The sequence below is a fragment of the Plectropomus leopardus genome, chromosome 11 (assembly GCF_026936395.1).
Source record: "Plectropomus leopardus strain MGB_pleo_1.0 chromosome 11, ASM2693639v1, whole genome shotgun sequence".
NCBI classification, from domain to species: domain Eukaryota; kingdom Metazoa; phylum Chordata; class Actinopteri; order Perciformes; family Serranidae; genus Plectropomus; species Plectropomus leopardus.
In genome coordinates, this window is record NC_142186.1 from 12,042,312 (window position 1) to 12,061,640 (window position 19,329).

General features: G+C 40.4%; 1 protein-coding gene across 1 annotated transcript in view; it reads left to right on the plus strand.

Annotated features, from left to right (window-relative positions):
• Positions 1-18,769, plus strand: part of LOC121945951 (eukaryotic translation initiation factor 3 subunit H) — a 69,541-nt gene extending 50,772 nt beyond the window's left edge. The window contains exons 5-8 of the mRNA XM_042490334.2: positions 712-861; positions 10,740-10,860; positions 17,880-18,012; positions 18,455-18,769. Of these exons, the coding sequence (XP_042346268.1) occupies positions 712-861; positions 10,740-10,860; positions 17,880-18,012; positions 18,455-18,549 (499 nt within the window). The 3' untranslated portion in view covers positions 18,550-18,769. The remainder of the gene's footprint in view (positions 1-711; positions 862-10,739; positions 10,861-17,879; positions 18,013-18,454) is intronic.
• Positions 18,770-19,329: the final 560 nt, after the last annotated feature.

The window sequence follows — 19,329 nt, forward strand, 5'->3', positions numbered from 1 at the left end:
TATTTTTTTCCCACACTCCTAAAATCAAAAAGTGGCTGCATTTAAAGCTTTGGAGGACCCTCAGGTTAGGAGCTTATGGTTTTGAAGGCATATGTTTACATGCGTTACTGTTTACCATCTTATAAGTTCAGTAAGGGACGTACAGCCCAGTCTTAAAAAATTGTTACAGGTGATCATAATGTTAAGAATTAAGTTTTAAATTTATTATTGACTTCTCTGCATTGAGACATATGTTTTCCATGGATAATTAACAATCAAGCTGAGAATTAATTTATTTTCCACGATTCAATAAGCAGGCAAACTGTCCGCTTAAACCGTTTTTTGTCTCAGACAGAAAATTGATAGATAATGTACCCTCTGGTTTAGTTTGAAAGTACGATTACGTGTCAGCACAGTATATAGAATGAAGTCATGTCACTTGGCTGGACAGTATTGTTAAAGTCCATATCGGGATATGAGCTTTTTCCAAAATCTAAATACGCAACAATACAATTTTCATAACACTAGTTAATTATACAGAAATCGTATCATAGAAATCCCTGATGTTTTTACTTCCTGGGGTCCTTCTTGTGTTGAATTGACTCCATAAAGTCTGCAAAATGTGGTTAAAATATTAAATATAAGCAGGTTATGAAGGAATATCTTGACAAATTATAACTCTACCTCCCTTCTCCTGCCTCTGTCTCTTCTGTCCTGTCCTTCACCCTCCAGCTTGAAGAAGGCTAACATTGGCTTCGAGCACATGTTCGAGGAGGTGCCTATCGTCATCAAAAACTCCCACCTCATCAACGTGCTGATGTGGGATCTGGAGGACAAGTCCACGGTCGCTGACAAGCACGAACTGCTCAACCTCTCCAGCAGGTCAGACGTGAGCTCATGCAGTCATTTTACCCAGAAGGCTTTAGGCCAGACACCTTGGTTGTAAAAAAAAAAAAAAGTTAAGAGTAGATACAGGTGTCTGGATCAGTTATTTCCAACAGGTTTTTCTCAGGACACCAACATTTAAAGGATGTGGCTGCATGGTCTCATGGGGCATTGTGTGAGTTTATCCACATCTGTCCTCTATAAAATAGCACAACCTTCAATCTTGCTGTAAATTTTCTAATCTAACACTGACATTGCAGGATACTTGCAGGTGATATAACACATTTAACTGCCGTAGATACTCACGAGTGATTTAGTTTCTCTCTCATCTTTATTCCCCAATTAATCTCTTTTATTTTTTTTGTTTATTTTGGAGTTTCAAGGCTCCTGTTTACATAACATGCAAATGAATAATCTTACATTGCACTTGGAAAGAGACCTGTGTAAGATCAAAATGGTAGAAAGCTTTTCAGTCTTTGGATTCAAGAGTCCAATTTCCCGTTCATGTTTCATGCCGTCTGATTACATTACAGCATCTTCTATTTTTATGACACTGCCTGCATCATGGTGTTTTGTAAACACATGGGCGCGATCCAACATAGAAAAATTCCTGTCATAATAAGGTTCATCAGCAGACCTCAGTGTGTCTCGTCAGCCTCTGTGCAAAATCACCCCACAATCAAATCCCGGGGAAAACAAGTTATTGATGGAAATTGCATCACCCGAAAGCATCCAGCACTGAGCAGAGTGTCACTTTAATTTGATTCATTTGCACACGGCTACCATACATATCTATTGAAGAATAATGTCTTCCTAAAACCGTCTTACAAGCTTTAAAACCATGTCATGGTATCTCTCTAAAGCTGCAGGGTGCTTTCACGGACATGAGTTAAAGCTACTTCTAAATTAAAATTGATTTGACATTAGGGAACTCCTGCGCATTAATCTGTGTCTTCTACACTGTTCTGAAGTGTACCGCTGAAAAGAATAAGAGGTCTATTGATGTGTTTTGGCTTATGTTTATACACCATACATGGTTTTAGTACTGTTTTCAAGCACTTTGGAGTTTGATTTTTATCTTTTTGTTATTATCACAAAAATCCCATGAAGACCAAATCCAACAATGAATTTATCTTACTAAACGGGAATAGTTTGTGTGGCCAATGCTCATACTTATGCGCCATCGTCTTCCAAAAGCCTATTAAAAACGCATAAAGGAGCCGTATTATTGCATTGGGTGACATATTCCTTCATTACAATAAACACAGCCAGAACAGTTTATTCTGAAACATCCGCTGCATTTGTGATCTCTGGAAAGCAAATGTTCATAGACAACGGTCTGTGTTTATTCCACTTTGTTAGTTTGCTTCACCATTTATCATTAGCTGTAGAAATTATCGTTAAAATGTGCAATGTGTGGGTCAGACTCAGATCATTTTTACAAGGTTGAATACGCAGCTGACAACACTAATGAAGAAAGGGTCAGATTTGGTGGACCTGGGATATCATAAACTGGAGTCCTCTGGAGAAAATACAACAACGAGCTGAGTGGATAGTATGAAGTACACTGGCTGTGTTTGCTGTAATGAAGGAATATGTCACCCAGTGCAACAGTATGGCTCTTTTGTGCAGTTTAATAGTTTTTAGAGGATAATGGACTTTGAATGGCACATAGGTGTTCGCTATAAGAGGATGTAGCCTCACAAACAATACTTGTTGGAATATTTGTTGGATTTGGTGTTTTGTTCGATAGTAAAAACGATTACCGATAATACTCTCCCTGCTTGGATGACAGTACCAGATAAATGAAGAAAAAAAACAACTTTATTATTGGTCCTTGAAAAATCATGGAAAAAAAATAGTGGGAACCCTGATTTTAAGAGGAAATAAAAATCTGGAAAAGTACTGCAACACTCAAAAACATATATATATATAAGTTACAATAAAAATCTGACAGACACTTTAAAAAAGTACTAGAACAAGTATGTGCAATACTGCTATTTCAGACTAAGAAAGCTGCACAGCTTTGTGCAGGATGTGCAAATAAGGTATTTGTTTTTTGGATCGGATCTGTTACAGGAATTGCAGTCCACCTTCATATTTTAGTTCTTAGACATCTTTGACCTCTTATCTTACTCCAGGAACTTATTGGTGTGCCCTTGGGTAAGTATTGGATGTCTGATTGGCATATCCAGCCTAAAACTAGGTACAGTAAATGCCATATCGAAATGTCAAAAACATATTTATTCAGAAATGTCTCCAAAAAAACAGGACCTGCCGTCAAACTTTGTCTTCCATCACTAATGAGCACAATATGAACAAAATATCACCCCACCATATCAACTCACAGCCTGGCTCTTAAAGTCTCGTATTTAGTTCTCAGAGGCTCTTAGCATCAGTCTCGGGAGAATTTATCAGCAATCATTTATGGAGATAAACCGCTGCAATTGGAGCAACAGCTGTGAAGCTTCCCAGGGGCAGGTGTGAGAAATTAGCACAATAACGACTCAAAGTGCTGATTTACACACTGTTAGCGCGCAAAACACTCTGTGCTTACTTATACAATGCAGTGTAGTGCATCAGCAGTTGTTGTGATTCTTCTCATCTGTAACCTGGAACACAAGTAAGTCATGAATTAAATTAAACACTTCTGCATACAGAGCGCTGCAGAAAGCTTGTGCATGTCCAACAAGGTGTAGCTCCAGCACATTCATTCACTGTCATCAGTTGTCAAATAGACTGAAGGAGAATACCTCACATTTCTTACATATTGTTCCATTTTCCAAATGACTACTCTGAGGTTGAAACACAGCTTTTGATGTGACCCGAAATGGGGCAGAGGAAGCCTGGCACTCCCCGTGGGTTTCCCAGCGCAACAGCCGATGGGATGTCTGGCGAGATGAAATTGTTTCCTGAAGTTGTCAGATTGCTGTGCTGCTCTGTCCTTGTGTTGGATTGTAGCGTCCGTCTCTCTACATCTTCTCCTGACAGCCCCGCCCTCTTCTCCTCATTTCCACCCCTTCAAAAAAAGACAACGATAATGGGTTTTATTTAATGTTTTTCCTTTTGTCTCATTTTCCAATCTGTGGCCCCATTCGTCAATGTCATGTACGTCTAAGGCTGAGTGAATGCAGTTTCACTCCAGCAAACAGGGTTGTTCTTACCAAAGATGATGATGTTGACCGTGGTGATGGATTGCATGAATGTAAATTCATTTATGTAGCCATTTTCCCCACAAACAGCCTTGAAATGCCTCAACATTTGCTGCCACTATTCATGTCAGGTCAAAGCATTTTGCGTGTGGGCCATCTGACACGCTCCTCGCCTGCCTTAAGTTAAGACATTGTTCATTATAAATCATCCTTTAAACCTCATATTTACTTTTTGTTCCATTTAAATGAGTAACTCGTGATTCCATTACCCCCAGTTTACTTAGGGTAATTGGTCCCCTGCATAGAAATGTTGGACAATGGAAGGATATGTAAACATAGCTCTCTGCTTTACAGGACTACCTGACGATATATATTCAATAAGGGAACTGAGTGCGGGGAGAAAAGATGAGAACTGCGAGGCTTTTGTTAGAGCTGCAGCTGAAAGAGGAGTGAGGAAGGTGAAGAGACATATGGCCACAAAGGAGTTGTTGCTGTGAAAGAAATACACTTTGGAGAAATTATCCTTGACAGGAAAACCTCATCCGATGAGATAAACGCAAAAAAAGAGGTTTTTTTTTTTATACTCTTAAGGGTTTATGTCTCTTTTGAAATGAAGGAACGATAATGGACAGAAAGGAAGGCGATAGGGATTTAAACATAAAATTAACAGGCTATAGGGTATTCAGTCACATAAGGATTATGAATTTGTGTCAAAGCCACCATAAATCTGTCTGAAAATATTAATTTTATGCATACTTTTTTATCACTGAGCTAATACTATAGAGTTATGTTGGGACAATGTTAGATCTAGGCTATTTCATGTCCTCTTTAAAACCTATTATTCTGCTACAGAGGCAAGCCAGAGATCCATATTGTGCCCGAGTCCATCAGTTAAAAAGGCTCCATCAGAGTAAAACACTCATTATAAGAATGGAAGTCACTTCCTTGGCAGCTTTGTTAAAGAACTCCCCCCTGAACTTTCAATTTACTGAATGTCAGACCATTTTTGCCTACACATCAATACAGTTTTAGAATTTGTCCTCTATTGTCCTGTGTGAATATGAGCACGGAGGCTCAAGCATACATACAGTATACTGTATGGGCTGCCATTGAACCTGACCTTAAAACAGAATCGGTGATGATAGGAAGTCCCTCAGTCGACTTTGATTTCGAATTCAGGATTGATCGGAGCGCTCGCTGACCCACCTGAATAATTCAACCCTTTTGAGCTCATGACCAGACACTGTGTAGTGTAGAATGCATTATACGTTCAGTTGGTTCAACCATGTGTTATTGGTAACATCGCATTTTTTGACTGTTTTTTGAAATGTCAATTATTGTGTGCACAATTCTGAGAAATAGGGTGTTTTTTTCAAATACAGACTTTTTATACACAACAGTAACAACTAAACATGCACAAAAAACATGAACAAACACAGTAAAGAAAGTGTTAGTTGCATCACCAAATGTGTCAAGGACACAGAAAAACACCACGAAATTCAGAAATAAGAAAGTCAAACAAAATCCAGTGCACAGAATCACTTACACACACATGCACACATGTACGTGCACACAAAAGCACAGTCCAGCTCCCACACTCGACACATACAGAAACAACAGATGTTATGAAGGATCCTGCTCTGACTAAATGTTTTCCTTTGCATATATTATAAATGCTGTGCACCACACAAATTAGCTACCATATTGCTCGATGAAATAGTTTTAAATAGGCTTTCATCAGCGGGAATCAATTTTGACACAGCCGGAGGGACGCGGCAGGGAAGTGCTGTGGCGAGATTTGGTCCTGGGCCATCAGTTTTCATGTTTACAGCTCTGACACTGCAGTGGAGGGTTGACAAACCGATCACACCAGAGTCCTCACAGGCAAATATGACGGGATTGGATGTGGCTCAGCAGTCAAAACTATGGGAAAGACAATCAGAGCTACTGAAAATCATTAACTATTCTCACACGTTTGTTCTAAATGAAATTTTCAAATGTGAAAATCCAACAGAAATCCCATTCACAGTATTCATCGGCATACCTTCTGTGCCTAACACAAGGGCAGCAGGCAGGCCTTGAAGATGAATATTTGATCACCTAAATTAACACACTCCTCGCGCAGGTGCCAGGCTGTGATATGGATGGTGTTACAGATTGTCAAGCATGTGAGAAAAACATTATAAATCATCCTCAGCAGTGCTCATACAATTATCTGCATGCATATGGTTACATTAGTTTTCTCTCTCTGTGCAAGCAAGCTTGAGGGATCAGTATGTGTGTTTGCATGTAAATGTAATTAAGGTGTTACCAGTTGCATGTGGGTTGATGGCAGCCGGATGCTAAGCTGAAATGATCCCAATGAGTGGCTTCAGGGTGTGCATATATTTTACATATGTATGAATGCTCAATTTTATGCTCATGATTGTGATCCTTTAGTTTTTTTGTTCATGTTTGTTGTCTGGCCACACACTTTATTCTTTCTGGCAGTTCGCTAACTTTTTCTGACATTAATATTACACATTAGAATGCATTAGTATGCTGTACTTGAATGCGGGCACTTTTAAAGGAACTAACAGTAGAAAATAAGTGTCAGAACAACAGCAGCCTTGATGTAAGACTGGAATTTTATTTCATCATTCAGTCGTGTTGTTGTTTTTTTTTTTTTTTTTTTTGTAAATCTTTTTAATTTCATGTTTACACTCTAGTGGTGGGAAGTGAGAACAAACTGTTCAATCCATTATTGTATTTATTTCTTTCCAGCATGCTATTCTGACAGTTGCACAGTCCAAAAAGATGATGTCAACTCATGCGTCTACGCCGCTAGAAACAAACAATTCAAAGTGTGGCTTAATTTCACAAAGTATGATGACGACAGTGCAGCTGTAATGTCTGTAAAATGATCTTTTTAAATAAGGGTTGAAACACAAGCAATATGCTGAAACTAGGGCTGCAATGGTATAAGATTTTTACTGTATGATAATCATCTCAGAAATGATCACAGTGTACATTATTACAGTATTATTAACAGTATAAAGCTGGAAACTTTATGCAACAAGGTCTAAAATTCCTGAAATGCCATGGCACTCTATGCATGTGTGTTAATGCTTCACAACAAAGCAGCACATCTGTTATTAAGTGTAAATATCCTGTTGTATAATTACATTAATGCCATGCAGGCAGGCTTAGCAGATCAGGTACAACACTTTATAGTAACAACCTTGTGTTCAGACTCAGATATTGTAAAGATAATAACTTCTTTACACAGAAAAAAAATCAATCCAATAGGGAAACGATAAATAACTACACCACGAAGCAGCATCAAAAATGGCATTGGTTTAAATAAAACCTAATCAGTTCCCATCCCCTATTAAACCCTCATCCCACCAAGAGCACTAAATTTGTAGCTCTCTTGCACACCTTACTTTTTAATATTGTAGAACCCCTAAGGCTCTTGTAAAATTTTCCATGCATTGTTTCATGTGACACACCAGGACACTCATTTGAGCTGTCTTTTAGACGAAGCCTGCAGCAGTACAATGACAGAGTGAAGCAGCTCTTGAACATTTCTGCTTCTTATGTTGATTCATGTTTTGCTACACCTCATTCAAACAGCAGGAGACTGGAGTTTTAAATACAAAAGAAATTGGCTCAAATTGACAAGGCAAATGTGTTTTGCTAAGGTCAATTCTGGTTACATCGGAGCTTGTTTCTCAGTAGCACCGATGGTAAGTGGCAATTCTTTTTAAATTCAACACATTGAGCAATCTAAGAAATTGAGGGTTGGTAAATTATTTCCTGACAAGATGATTTTTTTTAGCTTGCAAGAGAAGATGGAGAGGAGCCAGGAGAGAGTGGGGAATATTGATTTATAAAATTGTTAATTGAAAAATCTCACGGCAGAGAGGAAAGCAACTAAAATCACCCCAAACACTCTCCACTCTTCCCCCACATACTCACACAAACAAGGAAACACACACACAACAGTTTCATCAGCGCAAGTGTACACACAGCCAAAACATACACAGTGCTGGCAGTCCTTGCGGGTACAATTGCCATTTAAATAAACAGTCAGAATCTGTTTTCCCACAGTACATGCTGCATTATGTAGCACCCAAACATTCATAAATTAAACAATATAATTCCACGGAGGAAAGTACAAGGGGGAGATGTGTTGAAGCAGAGCACTGCAGCCTTGTCAAGGTTGAACTTAAGGCAGTAGTGAGACATCGTGTTAAAAATGTGGCTCATGGGAGGAGAGAGAGTAGGAATGCTGGTAGAGTTATGTTGAGAGTTGTCAGCATTGTCAGTGTGGCAGTGTTGGAAAAAGATTAGGAATGTGAGCAGAGAGACATAGCACCGGGACAAGAGGAAGGGTCCTCAGGTCTGAGTACTCTAAAATCCCCGGAGAGAGGTTTCATGTCGGGTGTCTTTCAGCATATATAAGAACAACGCGAGAGGAGGTGAAATCCAAGATTAGGTGAGAATGGAAGGCAAACATGGACTGTTGAAAAATGTGAATGCAGCATTTTTAGATTGCACCCGCAGGTCTCTGAAGGGACTTCTTAAAGCTTGGAGGAGTTCCCACCACGAGCCACTGTTTTTCATTTGCAGTGGTTGCCACTTGATGGAAAAGAGCATCCTGTTGTGTCAAAGGACAGATAATCTGTCAATGGTCTCTTGTAAGTTTTCTGTCGCACCAGAAGGGGTTGCTCTTGTAGATTTGCTTGAGGTAAATCAACTTGGGGGAGGACAGGTTTTTTTTAGGTGGTCAAACTATACAGAATGCATTTGCCAGGGTCTCTATGGAAAACCTGGAAAAGTCATGGAATTTCCAAATTTTTAAACTCATGGAATTAGTAAAAATCATTGAACGTTTTGGAAAAGTCATGGAATTTTGATGTGTGTAATGAAACAGTTACAGTAATCTTCTGAACATATGAAACATTGCAGCAAATTTATTTTCTGTAGTTGTCGACGTAACGTAGTTCTATGTGTTGACGTGTAACATACATTTCTTTATTTTCCGTCTCTCCCTTCATGTATGTCAGCTATCTAGAAATATGTTTGAATAGAAATTGAGTCTGATATGTTTAAAAAATGTGAAGCAAGTGGAGCAAGAAAATTTATACTTTTTCATGACGGCTCTTTGAAAAGTCATGGAAAAATGAATACATTTTGTCCATGTAAAAATATGTGAAAACCCTAATTTACACTTGTCTAAAGATCACAGACGAAGACCACCTGCAGATCTGATCTGCCTTATTAAGCCATTTTCTCATAGGAACATCAGACATTTGTCAGGAGAATCATGTCCCCTTCATGTATGTAGCTCACAAAAGAAGATTATTTGTTTCAGAAGCATTCTTACCTACTGGATATACTCTATTTGGTAAAGAAAAGAGGTCATGCCTGGGTACAGAAGCCAGAACATGACATGGATTACACCTAGGTCATGTAGCTGGTTCAGAATCTGGTCATAAACAGCAGTTTTTTTCCAATTCTTGAATCTTCCTGACAATTGTAAACTCTTGAAACCTGAGCTGATTGGCATGATTTTTTTCAGAAACATGGAAAGAAGGGGACTAATTTTCAGGACACCTTTTACTATTTTTTTCTGCAATTTGCATTTCGTGCCAAGTTTTTGATTACCTTTTTCGCCATGTTTTTGAAAGAAATCAAACCAATTTGCATATGTTTTAAAGGTTGTAAATGCTTGTGAAAGGTATCTAAATGCAGCACAAGAAAACTGATGTCGATCCAGGTTTCAAAAGGTTAACTTTTGCCTCTACCATGAGTTCCCGACATGTTTGTGTAAACGACCACTCTTCTTTTCCGATGGTGTTTGTTTTCTTCTGGTATCTCTTGAGCCTCTTGATGGAAACACTCTTACATAAAGACAATACAATTACCTGTAATATTTACACATGGGCCCAATTGAACCTGACACCCAATAAGGAGCTGGCAGGGTAAAGTCTGTTTAATGTCCGATGCACCCGATTTAGACAATTATATTTTCACATACAGCTCCTTCGTGAATGTCTAGATAACTTTAGGTTTGCAATACATGTGGGAAGGGGGCTTTAGATAGCCTTCTGATGCAGTTCCTTCTATTTGCATTTATGCTTTGCATTGAGAAAGTTAATATCAGATGTAAATGGGGTCCAGCAAGCAGATTGCATTCAGCCAGGAAAGAGTTGATGATCAGATAGAATTACAGCATGGTGGTCTTGCAAAAAAAAACACCCTCCAACCTTTAAATTAGTTTGAGTTGTGTCAAACCAATTGTATTTATATAACCCACAACCGTGCAATGTGGACATACTCTCACAGGTGGCTCCCTCATCTGTGTAGGAGTTGCTGGTTGTGGCTCAAGAGGAAGAGCAGGTTTTCATCTAATCACAGAGTTGGCTGTTTGATGCTTGTCTCCTCCTGTCCATGTGTTTATGTGTCCTTGGGAGAGACAACCCCAAATTGCTGCTGATAGCCAAAACAATGCCTTGCATGGTAGTTTTTTGGCTATCAGTGTGTGTGCATGGTTGAATGCTTTGGAAAAAGGCACCACATAAATGCAGTCCATTGTGTGTCAGAAATGGCAAAATTCATTTCAAATGTATAAATATTAGCTTAAACTCAGAGGCGATAGGAAGAACTTGTGTTTTGCTCACATGCTGATGGCAGAACAAAAACTGTGTGAATGACATGCTGGCATTTGTCTTCCAGCAACCATTTGGAGAAGAGCCTTCAGCTTCTGATGGACCGGGTGGATGACATGAGCCAAGACATTGTCAAGTATAACACCTACAGCCGCAACCTGAGTAAGCAACAGCAGCAGAAGCACCAGGTAACTCTCAAGCACACCCGCACATACACACAAGCTTTCATGGGCTGAAGCGCACACACCACCTACAGACACAATGAGAAAGCAGCAAGCAGAAACTCAGCCTACCAGCATGCGCGCAAGGGAAAGAGGCAAACACGCACACACACATTCACCTGAAGCCACAAACTCAGCAGGATAACGGCAGGTATATTTCTCTCAGCCATGGACACAACCAATTGCAGCTATATTCACAGCAGGTAAGCAGCAAGAACCCACCTGCACAAACCCATACACACAACCAAAAGTATGGTACTCTAGGGTTTCAAATTATTGTACTTGGACCCAAATGAGGACCACCTAAAGTCACTACAGTACAGTGGACATCACAGGTTAGAAATATATAAATATTGACTTCTGTAACTATACTCACATTAATACTGCGCAGTAATAAAACTCTGCCTTCACACACACAGTTCACACATACAGTAGTAAGCAGTCTTTGGCCTCTATGAATCTGCAGCTCTGTTGGTACGCTGTAATGAGCAGGTAATTTACATACTCTGTCAGAAAACAAATGTCCAGTTGGAGCAGACATGCCGCACTATACACAATATAGTTAATCCCTGAGTACAGAATCGCTTTTTTTGCTGTCTTTTTTACAGCAGGACATGTTTTTGAAACTGTTATATTACAATAATGACGCCTGAGCGGGTAAGACTGTTTGGCATTGCGGTCCTGTTTCTGCACTGGAAGCAATCCTCAATCGAGTAGTGGAACGGAGTAGTAAACAACTCTGTGCTTCCATTTTTGTGGGTATTAAAATGAGCAAGATCGGCTCTCACCTGGGTGCTGCTTGCATTGCATAAAGCTGAGCTTTTCTCCACTGTCCCCTGAGCACCTTTTAAACCTCTGTAGCTCAGCAGGCGGCGCTGGGCTGTAACACCAGCTTCCATTTATCATGAACAAAAGCCTTTCAGTGTCCCAAGTCCGTCTGTGAAAATGGCCCACAAGAAGCAGCCTAAGGAAACATTAGCCAAGGACAGACATGTGTTCTGAAGTAACAAGTTCAGCAGTGTAAGTGCACAGCCTTAGATGATCAAACGCACATCATTGACTTCACTGATTCAGTTTAATATTTCAGCATTTTATAATGATGATTGTGATAGTAATTTGGATGGCAAGAGATGTGGACACTGGGTCCAAAGTGGGTAGGGGACAAATTATATTCAGTCATATGGGGTCTGTTGGGGCTCAGTTGTACTGCTGCAGGTCTCATTACTCTGTATTTTGTATTTCTACAATTTACCTCGCAACTTACTTTTCACCAAGTGTTGCCTCTTTGTTGTTAGCAACTGCTACTCTGTTAAGCTGTCAGAGCGAGTATCTGTCACTAACAGCTCTTCCCTGAAGAAATATTACAATTTTTGCAAAAACAAAAAGGGAATCTCAGAGAAAAGCAGACAAAAGGGTCAACAATATGCGTTTGAAAGATATCAAAGTGACTCGGTAGAGCTGAGAGGTTAAAAAGATAAAGACAGAAGCTCAAACCTTTAGATCACAGTGGAAAGATGAACCACTGCATCACCTGGGGATCGAGACACAAGACAGTGAAATTAAGGAGCAACACTGTTCCCGTAAGGCAGGGTAGGTCTTTATTCACATTTACGGTCATTAAAAAACAAAAGCAGCATGTGTATATGTTCGACATACGTTACCATCAGTTGCCATGGCCACAGCAAACACAACCCTTGGCACTTCATACTATTAGTTAGGACAAACTCTTGGCTGCCTGTACACATACTACCAGAGAGTGAGCGGTCAGCTGCCAGCCTAAGGGTAAGGGATGTGGGCCTAGCTTCTGTACCCCATTTAAACATAGATAATAACTTGAAACAAAACTGAAAAAGGAGGAAACTCCACCGTCCGTCTTCCTCTGGGCACTCAGAAACATCTCTTATCAACTGCAGTCCTCCACCTGGTTCAAAGAGTCTCTTAATTACTTCAGCATGCCCCCTTTAAACTAACACAGGCTCTATGCATGGGGTGAGCCAAACCCTCTGAGCCGAACAAGCCATGCAAGACAGCTAATAGGGACAGTTGTGCCGTGACACTAGCGTAGCATGAAAATGCTTCCCTACTAAGTAGGGTATAATGTTTAATGTATAGTTCCTTCCAACCTCTCTAGGTAACAAGTATTACCACCACATGTGCCAAATGCACAACCAATACTTAACCATAATTAGACTGAAATCCACAAAAACAGCCTGAAAATTGCATGAGAGTTGTTTAAGCACAGTCCTGTAGTCGTTGAACCCTGATTGGAGCTGGCCCATGCTACGCTATGATTGGCCAGTCTGCGTTCAAGGGTGGGACTTGACAAAAAGTCAAGTGTCGCAACAGAAGAAGATAAGATGAGTTCCACGGTGATAACTTTCCAGAGTCGAAAAATCCTGAGCAGCGTTCAGACTCACAGATCACCATTACCTGAAGATACAAACCCCAAACCCCCCCCCTTTTTTTTAATGCAGGGCCATTTTTAGTCTGAACTCCCATTTATCTCAGAATGGATCTGACTTGTGCGTCATAACCCTCTCCTACATCAACAGGAGGTAAAGGTGATGTTTAAGGCATGATCAAGAATGTAAAACACATAGTGCTCAGAAAAATTAACATGAGGTGATGTTGCACTTTTACACATTAAGCACATTAAGTACGTTTTTCATCAGGCAAGACCACAAGACCACTTGCTTAATTAATCTTAAAAAAAAAAAATAGGACTACTAAACATCTGCAGTAAAATACAGTAAGACAAACACTGCTTTGCTTTACAATACAAGCTGTGTTTTAAATGTACATTAGTGGGCAACTAGTAGTAGCCTCAAGCAAAGACCGGTTTAAAAGGCATTCCTGTTGTTTTGAGCAGACATTAATAAGATAAGCTTGCCTAATCAAAATTCTCAAATATTCAGCAACTGACATGCGCCCACTGGAGATCAGCATCACTTCAATTTCAGACGTACTTCCCCTTCATCTGTGGCATTATTTTCCCTCTCAAAGAAACGGTTATTTTCATCACTACAAGGGCTACTTCTGTGACACACTCATTCTTGTGTGAAGCGCAGGTTCGGAAGGTTAAATACCACGAGTCAAGCTCAGATCTTCAGAGAGAGCTGATATATATGGATTCAAAGCAAGTATTAATAAACAGAGCCTTTCTTTATTTTAATGAGTAAGTGAAAATCCTCTGTTTTATTCTTTTTCGGTACCAGTGAGACACATCACAAACTTCATTTAAAAGCAGCAGCAGCGGCGGCACTTTAGAAACCGCACACAGAGCCACACACATATTTGGTTTGCAAAGACTCAAGACACACACACACACACACGCACACCACCTACAAGCACAAACTCAGCCAGAAGCACCAAAAACACCAGAACAAAACACACACAGAGACACACGGATGAAGTCAGCCGGGTACCATCTGCAACTACAACCTCAGCCAGATGCATCATAAACATTTGGCAGCGCATGCAAACACAAAGGGTCATAGACACACACCCATTACTCAGGAAAATGGAAGCAGAGAGACACTGCGCTGAGTAACGCACACCTACGTCCAAGCAACTACATTATTCTGTCATTATTCCCTGCAAGTGGAAAAGAGGAAATGTCTGAAGTGTTAATGATAATCCGGGCTGAGTCATCGTCGTCTCTACTGTCAGCGAACTAAGCCGCGGCCAAGTTCACACACATTAGGCAGACTTACAACAAACATGCATCTGTGACCACAGGTAGTCCGCCGCATACACACAAGACAAACACAACTCGGGCCACGAAAAAACACACACCTACGTAGACACACAACCTCGGGCCAATCACCCACACTCCAGCCATTATGATCCATCATCCTCCCCTACCGACCTTCTCATCATCACAGCCCGCAGGCCTTACCTCTCTCTCTCTCTCTCACACACACACACACACACTCATGTCATACTCAATATCACACAGAAAACACCTTTAATGGTGTCGACTTTCTTCCTGATTCACGTGATTTTCCACAATGAGCAAACAGCGCACACAGAGACAGAGAAAGTGAGCTTCTATTACACCTTTCAGACATCTACAGTACTTGCCTCACGTAATCTTGTGCTATTGACCCAGCTGCTTCCTGGACAAATGGAGCCTTATTAATCATCATAGAAAGTTGCAAAAAGGCTCTGTGCTCAGAGGGCTCCATTTTTCATTTATAGCCCTCTAAATTTGGTAAATAGCAGGTTCCCAGGCACAATCTGTGGCCAAGTTAGTCTTTGTATCAGGAAATTTATGTCTCACGCCCCCTGATTTATTCATTTTCAATTTTCTTTTTTCTTTTCTTTTCCCATCGACAGAAGCAGGCAACACTTTGCAGAAGATTAGGTATGGAGCAATGAGTTAATCTTATGAACCATGGAGTCATGATTCATGGTTAATGATACAATTCAGCTACCATTAGATGATTCAGCAATATTTTCCAAGTCATTATTTCTGAGCTATACAATTATTTTTGATGTATAAACAGAAAATAATCACATGAAAGTCAAGCCAAGTCATGACTGAGAGTGATTGGTTGTAGTAGATGCATACAAAGCCACAAAGAAGTCTCTGGCAACTCTGGAAAATAGTCATCAGTTCAAGCGTTATTGCTTTTGAAACAAAGTGCATGAAGGTTCAGTGGTCTGATGCAGAGCCCATGTTGGACCTGATCCGAAATGGACGGATGGAAAAGCTCCGTGAACCAGATATGCATAAATTTAAATTCTTAAAAAGAGACCTGAGGATTATTAGACCAGATCGTTCGACCCAAACAGACACAAATAGAGAAAGAACACCACAAACAGAATCAGCAATGTGATGCACCATAGCAAGCAGATGTGGTCAAAAAGAGCAACAGAAAGCACTAATAGACTGTGAAACTTGTAGAAACTAATTTTCAAAAAGGATAAACAGAAAATCATCATTTTCTATTTACTTCTATTTACTAATATCTGTGACGCAAAGTTCAAAAAGTGTTTGTCTTTTACATTCTTTTTTTTTTTTTTTTTTTACATAGGGTACTGATTTCCCATTTTCTCCGTGGTGATAGCTGATACTGAGTACAATCTGTTCCACTCAAGTATTAGGTATATCGACCATAGACTGTAAAGATATTGGATGTAGTTACAGTGACATCATCCTGTGGTTTGTAGACTCCCATGATTGTGATGAACTCATAGATTTTTTAATGGCTTTTCTGAGCTTGAGGGAAGTTTATCAAATAGTAAATCTCCATGGAGATTAAAAATTCATAACAGAAATAGTCTTAATTGACTTTGTTGTTCGAGATGTCCTTTCAAGAGTTTTACAGATGTCTCTCATATAAAGGTGGTCTATGGGGAAAAACAATTTTTGGATGTTTTTAGCGCAAAACTGTGAGTAGCCACTGGAGAAAAAAAAATCAGAACCTTCAGTGGCCAAAAATGTGTCCCCATTGTTAACCTGGCATCCTTCTCCATCGGTCGGTCTGTCCTTGTTAAAAATTAACAATCGCCTACTGCCTCTAGTCAGGATACCAAAACTAGAAATTGTAACCATCATACTAAAGCCAAATATAGCACAGTGCCAAAAACTAAACATTGCCAGCATGACTCATGGTATTTCCAGCAGCATGCTGTGAGGATGCTTCTCTGCAGCAGCCCCTCGATGGCTTGTGAAGGTAGAGGGTAAAATAAATTCTGAGGAATCCTGCTGCAGTCTCTGAAAGGACTGCGACGTGGGACGGGATTGTTTTCCACCAAGACAACGACCCCGAGCATAAAGCCAAAGCTACACAGGAGTCCAGACCTCAATCCATCTCAGACTCTATAGCGGGACTCTGAAACTGCTGTTCCCTCACAGTCCCAGTGCAACTCGACAGTCAGTGCAGTTTGTAAAGAAAAATTGGGAAAAACAGCAGTGAAAGGTGCCTCCAAGTAATGCTGACTTGAAGGAGGTTGTTTTATATTTGTACTTAATATAGATCAATTAGATTTTTTTTTCTACTCGTGACTTTTACTTCTAATGGGCGGAGGTAAATACTTTCTAGGCAGTGTATGTCTATATTTATCTATGGAAGGTGGAAGTGCAAAACTGTTTTGTTTGTTTGTTTCTAAAATTTGCATATATTAGCATTTTGATTATGCACAGCCATGCTGTGACGCATTGGCAGAGCAAAAAAAAACAAAAAAAAACTACAGGAGTAACGATTCAATTGAACTAATAGTTTTATATCCTATTTATTGTTTATCATCACAGTTTTTGTCAGCTTCAGTCACCCGTGCAGGTGCGTTGTGAGAAGTGTGGTTGAAAGCACTCAAGTTGCTCCCACGTCGTTTTTTTTCTACTCGTCTGCCGCAACCTCCCCTTCCACGGGTCTGTGTCAGTCTCCCCTCCATCTTGCCAAATTAACAAGGCTTTTAGGATCTCCAGAGACCCGGCACCTCACTGATTTACCGACTGTCAGCCCTCCACAAATCACTCCATCCCTGTCAGCACTTATAACTCTTCTCTCTGTGTCTGTCTCCCTTATCTCCTCTTTCATAGCCATGTTTCTTTACAACTCACTTCCCCTTCTGTTACCGTTTCAGTTGTCTGTCTTCCTTCTTCTTGGCCCTTTTTTTTACTATCCGCTGCCACTTCGGGTTATCTGCATCTCTCTCACGATATTTCTTTCCTTCCTGTTAATCTGTCTTTTCCGTTCTTGACTTTATTACTCAAGTGCCTTTTTTTTAATAACTTTCTTTACTCCCTCTTTCACTTCTCTTCATTCTCATCCTGTCTTCTATCTCCTTGTGCCTTTCCCTTCTCCTTTTCTCTCTATTGTTTGTATAACAATCTGTTCTCTTTTCACATTTCTTTCTCTTGATGCTGCTTAGTTGTTTTTTTTTTTTGTCCTTTCCCCCAGTGGGCCTCCATCCAATCTCTAATGCAGCCCCCTTCTCTCTCTCTCTCTCTCTCTCTGTGTGTGTGTCCCTCCCTTCAGTACCTCCAGAGGCGGCAGCAGGAGAACGCCCAGCGACAGAGCAGAGGGGAGCCCCCGCTGCCTGAGGAGGACATCAGCAAAATGTTCAAGCCCCCTCAGCCTCCACCGCGCATGGACACACTGCTCATTGCAGGTACGCACGCACTGACACAAACATACAACCTCCATGTGCGGACAGCGCACGTCATCTCTGAGACCCCCCTCGCTCCAAACTCCATTAGCCGCCTCTGCTCCCCTCACAGGAGCTCAGGTTCTGTTTTGTAATTATTTCCGCCATTATCTTGAAATTACATTAATTTAAAGTTTATTGACTCAATCTCCAACTCGACCGCCCCTTTCCCTGCTGTTTCATGCTGTTCAGCTCTCCCCCGCCTTCTGACAACATTCTGATCCTTCCGTATTACTTCGCTCCCCACTAATTTGATGTTTTGCTGTGCTGCTGTTTCCCCCTCCCCCGTCTCCTGCCTCCACATGTTTGTGTGTGCATGTTTGTGTACAATTGTACGTATGTATATTTCTGTGGGTGTGTGTTTTTGTGCGGGGGTGCGTGGATGCATGTGGCTACCCTCCAACAGGGCAAGTTAACAACTACTGCCAGAATGTGAAGGAATTCACCTCGCAGAACCTCGGGAAGCTGTTCATGGCGGAGGCTCTCCAAGGCCACAACTAGAGGCGAGAAACAGGGTAAAAGAATCTGCGAGAGGGCGCACAGAGGAGGGGAAAAAGGAAAGGTATCTGAGATGCGAAACCACCTTGAAGACAACTGGAGGACCACCGTTACTTGTTTTCTAAGAATTTAATCTTTGTTTTTATGCCTAGCTCCAACTTGGATACAAAATTATCTTTGAAGATCACTTGATTTTGATTTAAATAAAAGTCTTGCATCTCCACATTGTCTCTGGCTCCGTGCGTTTTCACACTTGAACTGTATTCAGCTTTTTATGGTAATTGCAGCATATTTTATTTTTTAGTTTGTAGACTTAGGCATTGTTTTGTGTTGCTTTTGCACACAATATTAATATGCTAAATTGGGGCTTGGGTGCATAATATAAAATAATTATACAACACAATGGTACTTAAATATAATTTTATTGGTACATGCTTTTTGTCTCGCAGTTCAGACATCGAGCAGGTAGAACCAATTATTAGTGGATTTGCTCAAGAGTTTGTTTGCATGGTGGGAACAATGATATGCTTGTAAACAGAACTGCAACAGAAGTATCAGTGAGAGTTGAGCGTTAAATGAAATGCCAGGTACATGACTCGGCACCCACTGTCTCAACACACTAAATAGACTTTTGATTGCATCTTTTTTTTTCCCCCTGAAGTGAAATGACATGACGCACCAGAATCTGCCTCTCTTACGCACAGATAGCAATTAGCACCTGTTTATTTTTAGGAAGCAAAGATAAAGTCCCAGTAGTGAAATCTGGCTTTAAACAAAGATTTT